At 43.9% G+C, this 20,400-nt stretch overlaps 1 protein-coding gene across 1 annotated transcript in view; it reads right to left on the reverse strand.

Annotated features, from left to right (window-relative positions):
• Window positions 1-13,107, reverse strand: part of LOC106609741 (heparan sulfate glucosamine 3-O-sulfotransferase 6) — a 30,474-nt gene extending 17,367 nt beyond the window's left edge. The window contains exon 1 of the mRNA XM_014208722.2: window positions 12,252-13,107. Within this exon, the coding sequence (XP_014064197.1) occupies window positions 12,252-12,760 (509 nt within the window). The 5' untranslated portion in view covers window positions 12,761-13,107. The remainder of the gene's footprint in view (window positions 1-12,251) is intronic.
• Window positions 13,108-20,400: the final 7,293 nt, after the last annotated feature.

Here is a 20,400-nt window from a genome sequence, read left to right on the forward strand (position 1 = left end):
TGGGATGTGCAGTAAACCAGTCTGTGACTGCAGCAGAGTGGTGGAATGCCACATTATCCCACACAACAACGAAGGTAGGGGAGTTTCTTGCCCCTCTCTCCTCCGCTGGCACAAGTCGATTATGCAGGTCATCCAGAAAATAAATGAGCTCCTCTGTATTGTAGGGGCCAATGAGTGGTTTGTGTAACAGCAAACCATCATTGGACAGTGCTGCACACATTGTGATGTTAGCTCCTCTCTGGCCTGGGACATCCACGGTTGCTCTCTATCCAATCACATTTCTTCCCCTGCGGCGTGTTTTTGCCAGGTTGAATCCAACTTCATCCACAAAGATGAATATCTGTGCAGTTACTCTCTAAAAAACAGTAAATCTACAGTTTTACAGTACCTTACATTATGCGTAGCTGTGTATGTACCCTGTTTGGTTATTGAACAGACATCTTACCTGGACATATTGATACCGGAGTTCTTTCACACTTTCACCGTTTCTCTCAAAGGGTACAGTGTACAACTGCTTCATCCTTATTTTATGTTTCTCTAGGACTCTGGCAATTGTCGTTGTGCTGACCGTATTACCATGTCAACAATGTCAATTTCCTGTGCATCTGATAGTATTCTGCCTCTCCCTCCTGTGGGAGGCAAACTTTGGATCCTACTGATAAACACAAAACAATCAATATATTTCAATATGTCAGTACATGTAAAAATGTGAACATACTGTATTGTACTGTAACATGTAGTTCAATTATCATTGAAGGATGCACATCTCCCCTGTTGTTTTGCTGGAAAATGTGTACTAATGATGCAACTGTTGAGCTCTGCAAATTTGGATGCACCCTTAAACCGGCCTCTCTCGAAGCGAGACCATGGTTTACAACATGGTCAATAATGGTGGCCCTTATCTCATCAAAGACCACCGCTCTTGTTCTTCCTCTCCTTTGTCCTCCCCACGCATTCTCCCTCTCCCTGCCACTCTTCTTTCCCCACCAACCTGTCTTCCTTGATCTATGTTTCCAAACTAAATCCTTCCGAAGCCGTCCTCTTTTGTCTGTTTGGTAACGAGACTACAAACAGGACACTTAGGTAGGCTTTCAGCTGAAATTGCAATTAGCTGTGTTTGGAATGATTAAATATTGTGCTGAGATTTTCTGTGTTTCAATCTGGTTACTGCAGAAATGTACGACATTTGCCATCATTCTGTTTTGAATGTGTTTTTAACAGTTTTGGAAACAATGTGTAGCATTTGAAAACATGTGCTGCAAATATATAGTTAAACAGGCGGTGGAGTATGAATGAGAAAAGAGTTCATGGATTTCGGAGAAAGTGGTCATTGAATGCATTTTGTGTGAAAGCAATGAAAAATGATTCAGTTTGGTCCACATACACTTCTGCTTCGCTGACTGTGTGAAGAGTTTTGACAATGTGACTTCAGTTTTGACCAATGCATATAAGCAACCAAAAAGAGCCCAATTAAAGTACAGTTTGTGTGTGTGTGTGTGTGTGTGTGTGTGTGTGTGTGTGTGTGTGTGTGTGTGTGTGTGTGTGTGTGTGTGTGTGTGTGTGTGTGTGTGTGTGTGTGTGTGTGTGTGTGTGTGTGTGTGTGCGTGCATGCGTGGGTGGGTGGGTGTGCATATGTGTGTGTGTGTGTCTGTGCGTGCATGTTTTGTGTGTGCGTGCATGTTTGTGTGTGTGTGTGTGTGTGTGTGTGTGTGTGTGTGTGTGTGTGTGTGTGTGTGTGTGTGTGTGTGTGTGTGTGTGTGTGTGTGTGTGTGTGTGTGTGTGTGTGTGTGTGTGTGTGTGTGTGTGTGTGATACAGTAGCATTGCATAGTAGAACCTAATTCAATACACACCAAGGCTGCCTGACTACACACACAGCAGGAAATGGTGAGACGGAGAGTTCTATTTGTTGAGGAGGTTTAGATCAGTGAGGTAGGTCAGTAAGAAAGACCTAAAGAATGTGTCTACCAGGGGGAAAAGTGAACATGACAACTAATACAGAGATTACTACAGCAGGCAACGTTGAGAAGAATGAGTGAGTAGCAGTCTCACAGCTTCTTCAGGAGAGGTAACAACAGAGTCTGTATGCGTGTACACTCTTAGAAAAAAAATAAAATGGTTCTTCGGCTGTCCCCATAGGAGAACCCTTGGAAGAACACTTATTGGTTTCAGGTAGAACCCTTTTGGTTCCAGGTAAAACCATTTTGAGTTCCATGTAGAACCCTTTCCACAGAGGGATCTACACAGAACACAAAAGGGTTCTACCTGAAACCAAAAAGGGTTCTCCTTTTGGAACCATTTTTTTCTAAGAATGTAGAGAGAGAGAGAAACAGAGAGAGAGGAGAGAGGGAGAACAGCTCAAGACTCCAGACTGACTACTGCAGGATAAAGCCTGGCATTCCAACTCCAGAATTAAAAAGATGGAGAGAGAGAGCGTTGGAGAGATAATACTTTTTTTCTGAGAGAGCAAGAGATGGGAGAGCATACTGTATGTATATGAGAGAGTGAAAGACAGAGAAAAGTGTCTGCCCCCCTCTGTCTGCCCCCTCGGTCTGCCCCCTTGGTCTGCCCCCTCTGTCTGCCTCCCTCTGTCTACACCCCTCTGTCTGACCCCTGTCTGACCCCCTCTGTCTGCCACCCTCTGTCTGCCTCCATCTGTCTGTCCCCCTCTGTTTGCCTCCCACTGTCTGCCCCCCTCTGTCTGTCCCCCTGTCTGACCCCCCTGTCTGACCCCCTCTGTCTGCCCCCCTTTGACTGCCCGCCTCTGTCTTATCGAATGGGAAAATCAGCCTGTGTGTTCCACTGTGTTACTGCCTGGCCCACAGTGGGTTAGCTGTTGGCTGTGAGGATTTATCCGTGGGTGACCAGTGGCCGGGTGCCCCCACCCTGAGATGAACCGATGAACAGACAAGAGGAGGAGGAAGAGAGAGATGGACAGATTACTGGAGGGTCACTTCCTTCCTCCCTCAGCCTGACCCCAGTGATGTAATTGATAACACGGTAAAACGAGCCTCTAGTACAGGGGTACTCAAGTACTATTTGAGAAGGTCCAGTCACACAAATTTCCTAGGTGGCAAAGGTCCGAATGGATATTGTTATTTTTCGGCGTAATAACAAACCCCCACCTCGCAACCCATGCAACCCCTAACTGTTCACACCCCTCTTGTTGGCAGAGAGAACATTTTGAAGTTTTAAAGCTCATTCCCTGCAATTCTACAAAATTGTTCATGTCTTACGTGAGTTCAGATGATACCAGGGGTCGAAACCCCACTGAGTTCCCCCCCAAAGGTGTTTTACCTCGTTCTGGGTCCGCATCTGGACCGCTGTCCACCAGTTGGTCGTTCTGGGTCCGCATCTGGACCGCTGTCCACCAGTTGACTGAGTGGGCTCTAGTAACTTCATTATGTTAAATTGCTCCGAGGGTTTCAGTATGAAATCATGCACTGCACTGTAGTTATTCTTACTAACAACTACCTTTATGGAAAAGCAGAAAACCCAGTATCAGAAATGCACTACCAGCCTTGATACAGTATTGTGAAATCTTATCCTAGATTCATATTTCACAAGGGCTTCTTATGATGCTATAAGCAGGGTTGTCTTTTTGAGAACTTTATAAAAGCAGCTTCTTCCCTTTTGAACCAAAGTTAAACATTATCGTCTTATACTATACATAATGCTAAAGTGTTCTTTCCCCAGGGTCTGCTACCGTGCTAAAACGCCCACATGTTTCCATTAATTAGCTAGATTTTCCAAATGAATAAAACTTACAAGTACACCTCAGAACTCTCTAATGGACTCAATATGGGCTCCAACCATTGGCCATCTGGCATCTACCCAACTCTAGACCAATGAGAAGACTCAATACTGGACTGCAGTGAAAAACCACTTCCTAAACTGTTAAATGTCCCACTCCTTGTGGTTGTCGGCCCATCCTTGACTTGTTTTAATTGAGGAATGGGGATTATTGCTGGCAGAACACAGGGACTGCAGCTGCTGGGAAAGCTCCAGTGTTTGTCATTAAGGGACCGATCCACACCCAGTAAGTGCTGTGTGTGTGTGTGTGTGTGTGTGTGTGTGTGTGTGTGTGTGTGTGTGTGTGTGTGTGTGTGTGTGTGTGTGTGTGTGTGTGTGTGTGTGTGTGTGTGTGTGTGTGTGTGTGTGTGTGTGTGTGTGTGTGTGTGTGTGAGAGAGAGAGAGAGAGAGAGCGTGTCTCTAAAAAACACAGTACAACGAAGAGAGAGAGCAATTTTGTGAGAGAGCAAGTATTTTTTTCTTCAGATTTCTCATTGTGAACTTCCCAGATAATGTTCACATTCCGCAGACAATTTCTTCCAGAGATCTCCTTCAGGCAGAGTTCTCCTTTTAATCAGTCACATTTCCTCACAATTAAACATAACCACCGCACCAGTAACCAATTCCTGTTACGCTATTAAAGACAACCCATAACATTTTTCCTAAGAAGGTTTTCAAAAAAAAGGTGTGTTCTCACATTCTCTCCACCTCAACCTTCCTCCCTTCTTATATATATAATATATCTATGCAAATTAGCAGATGCTTTTATCCAAAGGGACTTACAGTCATGTGTGCATACATTTTACGTTTGGGTGGTCCCAGGAATCAAACCCACTACCCTGGTGTTACAAGCACCATGCTCTACCAACTGAGCTACAAAGGACCATTACCCTCTCTCACCCAGCCAGCCAGCCAGCCAGCCAGCCAGCCAGCCAGCCAGCCAGCCAGCCAGCCAGCCAGCCAGCCAGCCAGCCAGCCAGCCAGCCAGCCAGCCAGCCAGCCAGCCAGCCAGCCAGCAAGCCAGCCAGCCAGCCAGCCAGCCAGCCAGCCAGCCAGCCAGCCAGCCAGCCAGCCAGCCAGCCAGTCAGTCAGTCAGTCAGTCATTAAACAGAGATGGTTTAATGGCTGAGACAGCAAACAGACACTAAGCTGTCAATGATCCAATAGCCTCTCTAGACAGAAGATGTTAGGCTGGGTGATGGGGGTAGAGGTCAACTTAAAGTCAGTGATCCAGTAGCCTCTCTAGACAGAAGATGTTAGGCTGGGTGATGGGGGTAGAGGTCAACTTAAAGCTTCCTAGGTGAAATGGTGCACAAGAGAGCTCCTGGCTGAATTATATTCCAATAACTATCTAATAGCCTACACTACTCTCTGCCTTGTTGAGGTACTAAGGCAAATAAGCACACTCTAAATGGGAATGGGCCCTGGTTAAGATAAGGTTAGACAATTTTAAGTGTAAGCAGGGATTCATTCCTTGTGTAACTAAACAGAGTAACTCTGGGGTTGGTGCAAAAGCAAAACTGTCCTTGTCAACATTCACACTTCTATCCTACAGTCGCTACAACCACTACTACAATCTCTGATAACTAGAATTTCATTAGTCCACAATTCGATAATCACAGCCTTGCAGAAAACAAGACATTTCTGTTTATCAGTGTTGACTGGGTGTGTATTGTGATTCCAGAGAGGTGTAGTACCATGTGAGGTTGTTATAGCTGTGCCATCCATCTTGCTGTGACAGGGACGGAGTGGGGAATCACGTTTCCACTCCACCAAACATGAACACTGGTAAACAGTATAGGGAACCCAGTTTTAACTATTACTTTAACACTTCTATTAATTGATGATCTGTTAGTTAAATAATCATGTTCAGATGTAATTAAGTTCGGCATCTGGCTATTGAAGACATTGATTCGTAATAGTCAGCCCCTTGTTCTGTCACACTATAGGGTTGGAAAGGAAGTCCAATTACTTTTCCATCTGTCCAATTCTAAATACTCATCTAGTTATCATTTTCACATCTCTTATACTTTCCAGTTATTTCATTAACTATCATCTGATTAGATAGTGCATGCCATACTGAAGGTGAAAGGTCGGCCAATTATGAGCTGTCAAAATATTGATGACTGAGTTGGACGATGAGTTTTTCTCAAGATTGAAAATCCATGCCCGTCCCCAAACCAATTTATCAAGTCATGTTCGATTATTCAGTTACATTTTCCCCATTTCATTTTGCATATTGATATCAATCTTGAAGGAATTCCTTTGGTTGCTTGCATATATTCTAGATCTTTCTTTGATCGTACACCGCCATAGCCTGAGATAAATGTTATTTTTGAAAAGTTAGGAGGCAGCATTTATGATTGTCATTGGTCACAGCAGAGAATGTTTCTCATTGCTCTCATTCTGCATAATGACACAAAGACAAGCCGACCAGTGGACATTCAAACAAAGGTCTCCTTTGTTCAGTCCAATTCTATACATTTCATTATTTCAAAGACAATAATTTCCATGCTTCCTACTTGGAACCATGAAAGGCCCTCCCAAAACCTTTTTGTTGGGTCAAAGAACACTCTCTCTGTCTCTAACACTCCATTTCCAAACCTTTGAGATATGCCTCAGAATTCCACAGTGGAATCCCTTGTGATTGGTAAAAAAGACTTGCAGGAAATAAGAGCCGGTCATTCCAGTCTGGATACTGTGACCAATGCTACACTGAATTATGAAAGAAAATATACTTCTGAAGAACCCTGTCCCCCAAATCACCACACGTTTCACAGACTTAACTAGAATTTCACTGCAGCATAAATACATTCTAGGTGTAACCATGTGTGTAGGGTATAAATGTCGCTGGTTGACGGGCCAACGACACCTTGTCAACAAGATTGAATATTCAGCGGTTAATGAACCTCCCCTGCAGTGGCCTGATAAAGGTGCCAGGAGCTGAATCAATAGGAAACCCTATTTTAACAGATCAATATGGGAAATTACATTTATATCTATTGGATATTTATGGTGTAATGAAAAGTTGTGGATAGGTTTAATGGTGGATGGCAGAGGAGAATGGGGAGAGGGAGATAGACACGGGACTGGATCTCATCGGGTAAAGCTTAGGCTACATGCACACATGCAATGGAAACACACACACAGTCACACACACACAGTGGAAACACACACACACAGTCACACACACACAGTGGAAACACACACACAGTCACACACAGAAAGAGTAGAAAGAGCTAAACCCTTTAAACATGTTCTCTCCCACAAAGCCACATTACCATTTCCAAATGCATCGAGTGTTTTCCCCACATATAAGCATTTCTTCTAAAACAATTTGCCAAATGCTTCCTTTTAACATGGCCATGTAATAATAACTGTAATAATACCTTGAAGTTAAGAGCTCTGTCAAAGTATAAAATGTTGAAGTGACATTTTCCAGTCCAGTCTAAATGCATTCCTAAACGGTGTCTGGAGTGAATCCAGTCTACATATGAATGGATAGGTTTCACTTTATGTCAATGTGAATAGCAACATTTTATAAAGTTGCCTTTACACCACAGAGTTACTCTATAACTGCTTTGGTAACCAGAATGTTATTCCTCAGTTGCACACATAAAACAATGATTGAATTGCCTTCAAAGGACAAGGGTCAGATTCGGTTTCATATCAGTTACTAGTGTAGTACCGTGTAGATACATAAATCATTACACAAGACATTATAATACCCTGTGTAATACCCTGGTTAAAATCAAAGACCCCATCAATGATACAACACCTTTCACACACAGGAGAGAAGAGTGGAGGGAGGTGAGAGAAGAGCGAAGGGAGTGAGAGAAGAGAGGATGGAGCGAGAGAAGAGAGGATGGAGTGAGAGAAGAGAGGATGGAGTGAGAGAAGAGAGGAGGGAGGTGAGAGAAGAGAGGATAGAGTGAGAGAAGAGAGGATGGAGTGAGAGAAGAGCTAAGGGAGTGAGAGAAGAGAGGATGGAGTGAGAGAAGAGAGGAGGGAGTGAGAGAAGAGAGGATAGAGTGAGAGAAGAGAGGATGGAGTGAGAGAAGAGAGGATGGAGTGAGAGAAGAGCTAAGGGAGTGAGAGAAGAGAGGATGGAGTGAGAGAAGAGAGGAGGGAGTGAGAGAAGAGAGGATAGAGTGAGAGAAAAGAGGATGGAGTGAGAGAAGAGCTAAGGGAGTGAGAGAAGAGAGGATGGAGTGAGAGAAGAGAGGAGGGAGTGAGAGAAGAGAGGATAGAGTGAGAGAAGAGAGGATGGAGTGAGAGAAGAGCTTAGGGAGTGAGAGAAGAGAGGATGGAGTGAGAGAAGAGAGGATGGAGTGAGAGAAGAGAGGATGGAGTGAGAGAAGAGAGGAGGGAGGTGAGAGAAGAGAGGAGGGAGGTGAGAGAAGAGAGGATGGAGTGAGAGAAGAGCTAAGGGAGTGAGAGAAGAGAGGATGGAGTGAGAGAAGAGAGGAGGGAGTGAGAGAAGAGAGGATAGAGTGAGAGAAGAGAGGATGGAGTGAGAGAAGAGAGGATGGAGTGAGAGAAGAGCTAAGGGAGTGAGAGAAGAGAGGATGGAGTGAGAGAAGAGAGGAGGGAGTGAGAGAAGAGAGGATAGAGTGAGAGAAAAGAGGATGGAGTGAGAGAAGAGCTAAGGGAGTGAGAGAAGAGAGGATGGAGTGAGAGAAGAGAGGAGGGAGTGAGAGAAGAGAGGATAGAGTGAGAGAAGAGAGGATGGAGTGAAAGAAGAGCTTAGGGAGTGAGAGAAGAGAGGATGGAGTGAGAGAAGAGAGGATGGAGTGAGAGAAGAGAGGATGGAGTGAGAGAAGAGAGGATGGAGTGAGAGAAGAGAGGAGGGAGTGAGAGAAGAGAGGATGGAGTGAGAGAAGAGAGGAGGGAGTGAGAGAAGAGAGGAGGGAGTGAGAGAAGAGAGGATGGAGTGAGAGAAGAGAGGAGGGAGTGAGAGAAGAGAGGAGGGAGTGAGAGAAGAGAGGAGGGAGTGAGAGAAGAGAGGATGGAGTGAGAGAAGAGAGGATGGAGTGAGAGAAGAGAGGAGGGAGTGAGAGAAGAGAGGAGGGAGTGAGAGAAGAGAGGATGGAGTGAGAGAAGAGAGGAGGGAGTGAGAGAAGAGAGGATGGAGTGAGAGAAGAGAGGAGGGAGTGAGAGAAGAGAGGAGGGAGTGAGAGAAGAGAGGATGAGTGAGAGAAGAGGGAAGAGAGTGAGAGAAGAGTGGAGGGAGTGAGAGAAGAGAGGAGGGAGGTGAGAGAAGAGAGGATGAGTGAGAGAAGAGGGAAGAGAGTGAGAGAAGAGTGGAGGGAGTGAGAGAAGAGAGGAGGGAGGTGAGAGAAGAGAGGATGAGTGAGAGAAGAGGGAAGAGAGTGAGAGAAGAGTGGAGGGAGTGAGAGAAGAGAGGAGGGAGGTGAGAGAAAAGCGGAGGGAAGTGAGAGAAAAGCGGAGGGAAGTGAGAGAGAAGCGAAGGGAGTGAGAGAAGAGATGATGGAGTGAGAGAAGAGAGGAGGGAGTGAGAGAAGAGAGGAGGGAGTGAGAGAAGAGAGGAGGGAGTGAGAGAAGAGAGGATGGAGTGAGAGAAGAGAGGAGGGAGTGAGAGAAGAGAGGATGGAGTGAGAGAAGAGTGGAGGGAGTGAGAGAAGAGAGGAGGGAGTGAGAGAAGAGAGGAGGGAGTGAGAGAAGAGAGGATGGAGTGAGAGAAGAGAGGAGGGAGTGAGAGAAGAGTGGAGGGAGTGAGAGAAGAGAGGAGGGAGGTGAGAGAAGAGAGGATGAGTGAGAGAAGAGGGAAGAGAGTGAGAGAAGAGTGGAGGGAGTGAGAGAAGAGAGGAGGGAGGTGAGAGAAAAGCGGAGGGAAGTGAGAGAAAAGCGGAGGGAAGTGAGAGAGAAGCGAAGGGAGTGAGAGAAGAGATGATGGAGTGAGAGAGAGGAGGGAGTGAGAGAAGAGAGGATGGAGTGAGAAGAGCGAAGGGAGTGAGAAAAGAGAGGATGGAGTGAGAGAAGAGGGGAGGGAGTGAGAGAAGAGTGGAGGGAGTGAGAGAAAAGCGGAGGGACGTAAGAGAAGAGCGGAGGGAGTGAGAGAAGAGGGAGGTGAGAGAAGAGCAGAGGGAGGTGAGATTAATTTTTTATATATATATTTAACTAGGCATGTCAGTTAAGAACAAATTCTTATTTACAATGACGGCCTACACCGGGCCAAACCCGGACGACGCTGGACCAATTGTGCACCGCCCTAGTGGACTCCCAATCACAGCCGGTTGTGATACAGCCTGGATTCGAACCAGGGTGTCTGTTGTGACGCCTCTAGCACTGAGATGCAGTGCCTTTGACCGCTGCACCACTCGGGAGCCCGAGTGGCACAGAGCTTAGGGAGAAGGGCGGAGGGCGTGAGAGAAGAGCAGAAGGAGGTGAGAGAAGATCAGAGGGAGCAGGTGATGATGAGAGACTGGCTAATTGGGGTGCTTTGACACCATTTTCATTACTCCAGCACAGCACTACACACTTCTCCTTAGATAAGAACCAATAAACCATCACACCCTTAGGCACAGATCTGGGATCAGCTTCCCATCCCCCAATACCAACCTAAACCATTAGGGAAAAAGACCCAACACTGACTTTAGATCAGAGCCTTGGCTTTGGGCAACTTTACCGTACACTGACTGGTTGGTACTCCATAATGTGATGTTGAACCGTGACAGGGTCCTAATCTCCATGTCCCTGAGTTGTCCGAGCTAATGCTTGAGCTGTCATTACATCAGGCCAATCCACACAGTGCTGACAAGACCTGTCGTCAGATTAGGAAAGACTAAAACCATTTCATCACACATTTATGAGACAGAAGAGAGACTAGAGAGCCGCCGTGCAGCTGCAACAAAGCACTGGTGTTAAAAGGTCACTGGTCTCTCAACACCAAGGCCTGTAACTGTTGTAGTGCCACACTGTAGGTTCAACTGCCTGGCCTCACAAATGAAATTATAGTACCATGAAAGACAGTACATTCAGGTAACTTGCAGAAGACTATAGGCTACACTGTCAACGCTACATTGTCAACGCTTGGAAAGAGTACATTTACATTTTAGTAATTCTTATCCAGAGCAATTAGGTTTATGCGCCTTGCTCAAGGGCACATCAACAGATACTTTTGTTCTTCACCTAGTTGGCTCAGGGATTCAGACCAGCAACCTGCTCTTAACCACTAGGCTACCTGCCATACATCATTAGAAACATTTCTCTGTGTGATCTTGATTTCTTTAGTAAAAAGAAATCTGCATATGCTTGGGGAGTTCAGAGAGTTGTGATGGGAGAGACTTTCATCCCTCCATTGCTGCTATCGACGTTAATACCCAACATCTGCAATATTAATTAACAGACTGTATTGATTTCTCCCTCTCATTGGCTCTGTGTCACATCTCTGTGTGCTCACCTGCCCAACCAGGTGATATGGGTGACAGTGAGGGGTCCCCGGGGACACACACAGGGACAGACACTTAGAACCGCAGCACATCATGTCAATAAACAGCATTTTATTGGCAGGGGACTGAATACCCTGTCGCACCAAAGGGCTCAAAGAGAGGATCCTTATTGGCATTGGGCGATATTAATGAGGTGACACTGTAGGAAGGGGAGGAGGTGGAGGAGGAGCCTGCTCAGGAGAGGTGATCAATGACAAACACAAGTTACCAAAATATGGGCAATTCCATGGTAATGGAATTATGCTGAGACTCCTATTTTTCATTTTCAAATGTATACCAAATGTATATTTATTTAAAGTTTTACAAACCATATAACTCTATGCAAAATGACTACTTTGAACAATTTCCACTGTACATTTTACAAAAACACATTTACAGGAAGAACTGAGCAGATACAAAGTTTGCTAACAGAATAAAACGGAGAGATTTTAGCGTAATTCTGTTACCAAACTTTTCTGTTACCAAATTTTTCCAATAAATGTCATTTTTTAGATTTATGGTATAAATTGTATGGTTTGTTAAATTTTGAAATAAATGTTTTTTGTTTGGAATATATTTCAAAGTGAAAAATCTGAGTCTTCTGTGTAATTCTGTTACCATGGAATTTCCCATATAGGCTACACCTGATATATAGTAAATCCACAGATGTGTTTCTGAGTCTGTTGTCTTTTGAGTCTGAGTCTGTTGTCTGCGCCTGTGATGACAGGCAGTTTCACACAATATCTGATACTTTGTCATTGTTGGATGAATTACTTTATTTGAGAAAAAAATAAATATTTACCAAGCAAGCCCCTATGTCACAGTGATTGTAATACCATGATTTTACCTGGGTAGCAGGCAATCTGTATTGACTAATTCAAACGAAACATTAGGCTATTTATGATAGAAAATCATATCTCTTTCCATCTATTGGCCATGTTCACGTTGATGTTTTCAGTGCTCCTGTAAAGAAAAACATTTCAGTGAAATTCAAAACAGCACTGGCTCACCTGTACCATTCCAGTCCTTTATCATAGAACCTGTCGAAGAAGTGGGGTTCGGAGCCCACTGCTCTGACATCCGGGTGAATGCGCAGAAACTCCAGTAGCGCGCGCGTGCCTCCTTTCTTTACTCCGATGATGATTGCTTGAGGAAACGTTTTAGTCCCGAAGTTATTGGCTGTAGAGATATTGTTATCAGGTCGCAGTTCGTTATCATTGCCCTGCAAGAGTGTGTCAACACTGTCAACGCCGGGGAGCTCGCGAACAAACGAGCCGGGAGAACTGTTCTTGTGCGCGTCGGACAGTTGGTGAGGTGAATACTCCAGTCCTTCCTTTTGGAGGATTTTGTTGATAAAAGTCTGTTGGTCGTATACAGTTAAAGGTAGGGAGTCGCAGTACCCAGTGAAACAATAAAATAAGTACGTGAAGATGATGATCATGGCAAAGAAGACGGAAAGTTTGGACTGTGCCTTCAGGTGTCCAAAGTTGAACCCAGCTTTCCATTTGTTACATCCCATGAGGCGCTATACTGAGCTGGAGGGTAACACGCAGGAAACATGCCTTTTAAATTAGATCAGTTCAATGCGCTTTAAAATCAAGATTAGGCCTAGTCTTTCTTTATAATGTTACCCATAAAAACATAGTTCATGGTGAAGTCGTGACATTACGCACTTAAAAAATGCATTTAATATTTCAAAAAAATGACAATTTCAAAATCCTTTTTGTTTGACCATCCACTTCATAACTGTAGTCTAGAGAAAATATTTTGATCAGTGTCAATGTCAACTTGTCCAAAGTCCACAGTGCTCTGGGAAACGGTTGAGTTTATGTCCCCTCTGTCCCCTCTCACTCTCTGCTCCTCTCCCTTGGCAAAGAAGCGCTCACTCGAAGCCCTTTGGCCCCCATCAGCAGCCTACAGACACACCCCTTTCATTCTGGGTGTGAAGCCACGCCCCGTTGGTCAAATTCCCACCCCTTACGTTTTCAGCCATTTGACTCTAAAATAACACTAATAACTAGCAAACTGAGACCAATCACTAATAATTATATGATTCAATAGCACTGATTTATATTTTTGATGATTCATTTTTTTAAATTGCTATGTAACTCAAGAATATATAGTTATCTTCCAAGAGAACAGTTTTGTTCAGAAATATGTTGATATGTCATTTACATATAAAAATGAGCATGAAAATCTCTAGATATGTTTATGTGAAGTGTTGTTTAAAGCCCTCTAATGTTTAGGGCTTATTGTGGTCACTGTGTCTGTGTGGGGTCAGGGTTACCCCCTGTCCCCATGCAGGGCTGTGAAAGGGGCCCTACCCTGTGGAACCACCTGTCAGTCTGCTATCCCTCCTGGACCACACACCCTATGGAGTCAGCCTGCACAGCCATGGCACACACATTTAACCTCTCCTCTCCCTGCTATAACAGGGCCAGACAGGTGTGGTCAGTGTTCAGCTAGAGGCCTGTGTGTGATCAGCAGTGTGCTGTATAAACGGACCCTCTCCCTCTTCAAGAGACTATGGTGAAAATGCAGACAGACCACCATCAGTTTCTCTCATGCCAACTTTCTCACATCGGCAGCCTAACGTCAGAGCTGTAGCTAGACTACAAGATGCTGATGATCGTAGTCAGAAATGTACCTGTGGTGTTACATATCCTTTCATCAGGTACAATGCAATAAGTATTGGAGGAAATCTAAATGCTAAAACCCAGCCCAGCTGCTGCTGATAACAGCAACAAGGAAGTAAAGGAGTAAAGAAAACAACAAGTGGAATAAAGCTGAAATTGGATCTGTCTCCTACAATAACGACTTGTAGTCAAAGGGCTCGGGTTTCCTCTGTTACCTGAGAAAGGCTGGAGAGTGGACCAATAAAGCTGATATTACCACAGATATTACCAAGCATTATGTTACAGTCAGTTGGCTAAAAGATCAATAGAATGTTCCACTATAACAAAATAGAGATAAAAAATCTGAACAATCTGAATGGTTGCAGCTGATACACACACTCACTCATGCACGCACACACGCACACACACACATTACACATCACACATGATCTATGGTTGTGAGGCCGGTTGGACATACTGCCAAATTCTTTAAAATGACGTTGGAGGTAGCTTATGGTATTCTCTGGCAACAGCACTGGTGGACATTCCTGCAGTCAGCATACCAATTACACGTTCCCTCAAAACTTGAAACATCTGTGACAATGTGTTGTGTGACAAAACTGCACATTTTATAGTGGCCTTTTATTGTCCCCAGCACAAGGTGCACCTGTGTAATAATCCTGCTGTTTAATCAGCTTCTTGATATGCCACATCTGTTAGGTGGATGGATTGTCTTGGCAAAGGAGAAATGCTCACTAACAGGAATGTAACAAATTTGTGCCCAAAATTTGAGAGAAATAAGCTTTTTGTGCGTATGGAACATTCCTGGGATTTTTTATTTCAGCTCATGAAACATGGGACCAACACTTTACATGTTGCATTTATATTTTTGTTAAGTGTAATTAAAGTCATGGAAACCCAACTCAGTGATCTGATGAAGAGCCCTGTTCAGCTCACTTGAATCCTTCCTTTCAGACTCAGTTTTCTCTCCATCAGCTAACTGTCGTACATCTAGTTCAGCTAGAAGATGAGACAGGGATGTTTAGTGTATTCTGTAACTCAGTGATGTAAGAAGGGCAAGCAGACAGATCTCAGAGAGGAGATCCACAGTAAGCTGTGTGAAACATTATGTTTATGGTTTTGCCCACTAGAATCATCAGCACATCTGCTATCTGTGGCAGACTGTGGTGATGTTGCTGTTGCTGTGTTTACTATGTTAGCAGAGTGGAAAGAAGCCTCTGATGACATGCAGTCTGAGGTGACAGACTGAATTCTTGTATTAACAGCAGGACAACTGGTAGGTGTATTACAGTCCAGTGCAGGGATTTTTGTTATATACTGTTTACAGTCAATGAAATATTGATGCTACTGCATTTTAGGATTCAATGTTGGCAGGTATTGATGACTTTGACCAGTCGGTTGGAAGACCTGTGGGTCCTTCTATGACAGCACATTTATAAGGAAAATAAATCCAAACCCAATGACAATATCTATTGACCTTCTGTTACTCTTACCCAGGGGCCTATCAATGTGCTCCAGTCTTTAAAGCTAAAATGAATGATTTACAGTAGCTCCCTGTCTCTTTGAGTACTCTCAAAGCTGTTTAGGATGTTGAAAAACAACAGGATTTGCTTCTCTGTTCTTTGCATCTCTACTTCTCTGGTCAAACAGATGAATGGATAAATAATACTCGAATGAAAATTATATGTTTTATGGTCAATTGAATGACACACACACACACACACACACACACACACACACACACACACACACACACACACACACACACACACACACACACACACACACACACACACACACACACAGTCTTGTACAGTTAACATTGTGGGGACACACAATTCAGTCCCATTCAAAATCCTATTTTCCCTAACCCCTAACCCTAAACCTAACCCGTACTCTAACCCTATCCTAACCCTAACCCTAACCTTAACCCAAAAACCTAACCTTAACCCTAAACCCCCTAGAAATAGCATTTGACCTCATGGGGACCAACAGAATGTTCCCAGTTGGTCAAATATTAGTTTGTTTACTATTCTTGTGGGGACTTCTGGTCCCTACAAGAATAGTTAAACAGGTCCACACACACACACACACACACACACACACACACACACACACACACACACACACACACACACACACACACACACACACACACACACACACACACACACAGTCTTGTACAGTTAACATTGTGGGGACACACAATTCAGTCCCATTCAAAATCCTATTTTCCCTAACCCCTAACCCTAAACCTAACCCGTACTCTAACCCTATCCTAACCCTAACCCTAACCTTAACCCAAAAACCTAACCTTAACCCTAAACCCCCTAGAAATAGCATTTGACCTCATGGGGACCAACAGAATGTTCCCAGTTGGTCAAATATTAGTTTGTTTACTATTCTTGTGGGGACTTCTGGTCCCTACAAGAATAGTTAAACAGGTCCACACACACACACACACACACACACACACACACACACACACACACACACACACACACACACACACACACACACACACACACACACACACCACAATGACACCTCCCGTGTTGAATTCCTACCCACCTGTGTAAGGTTCTAGCTGTGGGAAGGAGACATCTGTACAAAGCTTGGCAGCAGATTATGGTCTGTCATCCTGGGTAAGTCCCTATGACGACCTGCCTTGTCTCTTCAAAGAGGGATCCGGAAATATAAACGTTATCGCTTGTCGTGTCATGAGGAGCCAAAATCCTATTTCATTGAAGCTGACGTATTGTTGGGAAGTATGGATCAGGGTTTTGGCACTGATTTCCTGTCTGTCACAGAGAAAGAGGTGGCTGACTACCAAACAGTTATTTTTGTGATACAAAAATAGAAAACATTTCAGCATAATAGCTTTGTTCAATGTTTTAAAAGCATTCCACAATGGTTTAGCACAGGTCTCTCCAACTATATTGCTGTAGAACTACCCTCTTGTAGGTTTTCAATCCCAGTTGTAACTAACCTGATTCAGTTAATCAACCAGCTAATTATTAGAATCAGGTGCTCTCCAGGAACAGGGTTGGAGAGACCTGGTTTAGCACCTCACTGTCTCTGGTGAAACTGTATGAGCAACACTTCTCAATTGTAGTGTTTTGAAGAGGGTGACGGATAGTGATCTGGTACAGGACTACAGAAGATACAGTGCATGGGCTATCTGCTGAAGAGATGCTCTTGAAACTGGCCTATTGACTCACCTGGATGGAATGTCACACACACACACACACACACACACACACACACACACACACACACACACACACACACACACACACACACACACACACACACACACACACACACACACACACACACACACACACACATGCGCACAGCCCTAGGGAGCCCTTCTGTCATAAGGGATCATACACAGGCATCACAGGACAGAAGGGGACATGGCACATCATGTAGAACTTGACAACTCGTCCCTTTCAAAGAACTGGAGGCTGCTATAATGAAGGAAGTGATCTGACCACTCCCTCTCTGGCTGTTTATCCTGCAGAGAAAAGACAGTTGTTGAAAGGCGCAGCCATGTCCTATCAGCTTCCCCTGTTCTCACAGTCCTCTTTGGAAAACATCAAATCAATATCGTCAACCCCCCTGAGGCGCCGATGGCAAGGGTGGCACTGAATACAGTAAAACAGGAGGGAAGTATCCTTGCAGTACCGTAAATTCCGGACTATAAGCCGCAACTTTTTTCCCAGCTTTGAACCTCGCGGCTTAAACAATGACGCGGCTAATATATGGATTTTTCCCGCTTTCTGTGACGTGCTCAGTTTTTTGGCGGCATGAAGCTTTCATTAGACCAATGAAATTGCCGAACGGGTTAAGGTCAAACAACTTTTCTGTTTACTGTGTAGATTAAATCGAGCGCTCTCAAACTTCCCATCTGTCACGTCCTGGCCAGTATAAGGTTAATTGTTTTGTAGTTTGGTCAGGACGTGGCAGAGGGTATTTGTTTTATGTGGTTCGGGGTGGTGTGTTTGTGTAAAGGGTGTTTGATTTAGTATTTCCGGGTTTTTGGTTGATGGTCTATGTGTTTGTATTCTATGGTTAGTCTTGTGTGTGTGTTTCTATGTTTGGTTGATTGGGGTTGGGACTCTCAGTTGAAGGCAGGTGTTGTCTATCTGCCTTTGATTGAGAGTCCCATATATTAGGGTGTATTTGTGTGTGTGATTTGTGGGTGATTGTTCTGTGTTGAGCTTTGCTTTGCCAGACTGTTTGTTAGTTGTTTGTTTTTCGGTTTTGTATGTTCATTTTTGAAGATAATTAAAAATCAAGATGAGCATTCACGTACCTGCTGCGTTTTGGTCCTCATTCACCGACGACAAGTGTGACACCATCATTCTGATTACGGTAGTCATTTTGTCACCCTCATCATGGCAAAGACATGGAGAAATGCATATGATGCAGCATTCAAGTTGAAGGCGATTGATCTGGCTGTTGGAAAAGGAAATAGAGCTGCTGCTTGGGAGCTTGGTCTTAATGAGTCGATGATAAGACGTTGGAAACAGCAGCGTGAGGAATTGACTCAGTGCAAAAAGACAACTAAAGCTTACTGCTCATTTCTTATTTTTGTTACAAGCCGTGTTTCGTTAAAGCCTATTTATTTTTGTTACAAGCCGTGTTTTGTTAAAGCCTATTTATTTTTGTTACAAGCCGTGTTTCGTTAAAGCCTATTTATTTTTGTTACAAGCCGTGTTTCGTTAAAGCCTGTGTAAAGTTAATTTGTTTCAATGTACCGGTAGGCACCTGCGGCTTATAGACATGTGCGGCTTATTTATGTTCAAAATAATACTTTTTTTTTTAATTCAGTGGGTGCGGCTTATATTCAGGTGCGCTTAATAGTCCGGAAATTACGGTAACTCCTGGGTGAACTTTAGTGTGGCTTTCCAATCTCTGCAAGATGTTGTTTTCATTCAGCTTTTACAGTAAGCTTATCTATAATGTTATGTAGAGCTGTCTTGCTAACCATGTTTGCTCAAAACAGCTGAATAGAAAACAACTAAACTGCCACCACACTAATGAGTCCATTCTAATCATGGAGAGGAGGCACTGTAGTGTACAAAAGATCCCAGCAACCCTCCAACCCTCTCTGTCTCTCTTTCTGTAAGTCTCTCTCTCTCTCTCTCTCTCTCTCTCTCTCTTTCCCTTTATTTCCCTTTTTCTCTCTCTTTCTCTCAATCCCTATCTCTATCTCTATCTATCTCTCTCTCAATCCCTATCTCTATCTATCTCTCTGTTGTGTGAACCCCAGTTATAGGGCCATATTCCCTAACTGTAGGACAGAGTACTGCGGTTAGGTGGCTAAGTATAGGGGATTATTGCAGGCAGGCTAGCAGGCAGGCAGCGCAAAAGTGCTTTCAACCAGGAGCAGCTCTGAGGGTATAAGTAAGTGCCAGGCATGCCCATGCAGGAACATATTCCTGCGAGATGTGGGAATTTTGGGAATAATAAAAAAATGCATCAGCCTGTGAAGTTATTAAAGATGACAAAGATGCCGTGGAGGAGACCCAAGCTGATGCCTGTCCAACGACCATTAAAGGCTTTTAATGCGCTGCATTGTGGTTAAACACCGTCATTGTCTCTAATTAAAAGAAAAGTGTGAAGTTGCACCCAGACACTGTTCTGAGGTCAGAGATAATTTTTCCATCTAATGGTTAAGGTTAGGATTAGGAGAAGGTGAGCTGATCCTAAATCTTCCAGTCTGAGTCTAATAAAACCAGACCAGGCAGAGATGTTCCTGTTAACCTCTGGTCTGATTGTTTCTTTGTACTCATTACTCAATGCGAACTAGCACAGATGTAGGATCTTCATTTGAGCCAATTTGCTTCAGCAGGAAAATAATCCTGCAGCAACAGGAAATGTGAATTATTATGTGGATTATATGGATAATTAGTGGACATTTTTGAAGGGGTAATCATTTTTTCTTGATTTTCTTGATTTAAGTGGTATTTACAAACTTCAGAAGCCTTTTTAAACAATCAATCAATTACATTTATAGTATTTATAAAGCCCTTTTTACATCAGCAGGTGTCACAAAGTAGAGGAAAAGGAGGACATGCAGATGTAGAAGTTTTGCATTTCCTGGATAGCAGGAAAGTTCTCCTGCAACCGAGTGATCAAAATAAGCCCCTACATCTGTATGTATAACTCAATGTAAACTGTTTGAGATCCTGCTTTATGTTGGGAAAAAGAAAGAGCTGAGGACATCAGCTGGGTTATACTGAGTGAAAACAGCTAGGGCCTCACGTTAAAACAAATACACTGACCATGATTACTGGGTTAAGTCCTATTAAAACTGTGTAGGGACTGGGGAAAAAGCACAGTGGTCTTAAATTCAGAGGTTAGTGATACCGTCTGGAGATCCAGACACAACATTGGGAGAGAACAACCGGAAGTCTAGAGGCCTGAAGTACGTCTCTACTGCTGTTGCTGCTGCTAGATGGGAAAAGCAGATGAAGGAGATGGAGTGGCACATTCACAGTACTTAAGAGGT

This window comes from Salmo salar, chromosome 01, assembly GCF_965601325.2.
Source record: "Salmo salar chromosome 01, fSalSal1, whole genome shotgun sequence".
Classification (NCBI taxonomy): Eukaryota; Metazoa; Chordata; class Actinopteri; order Salmoniformes; family Salmonidae; genus Salmo; species Salmo salar.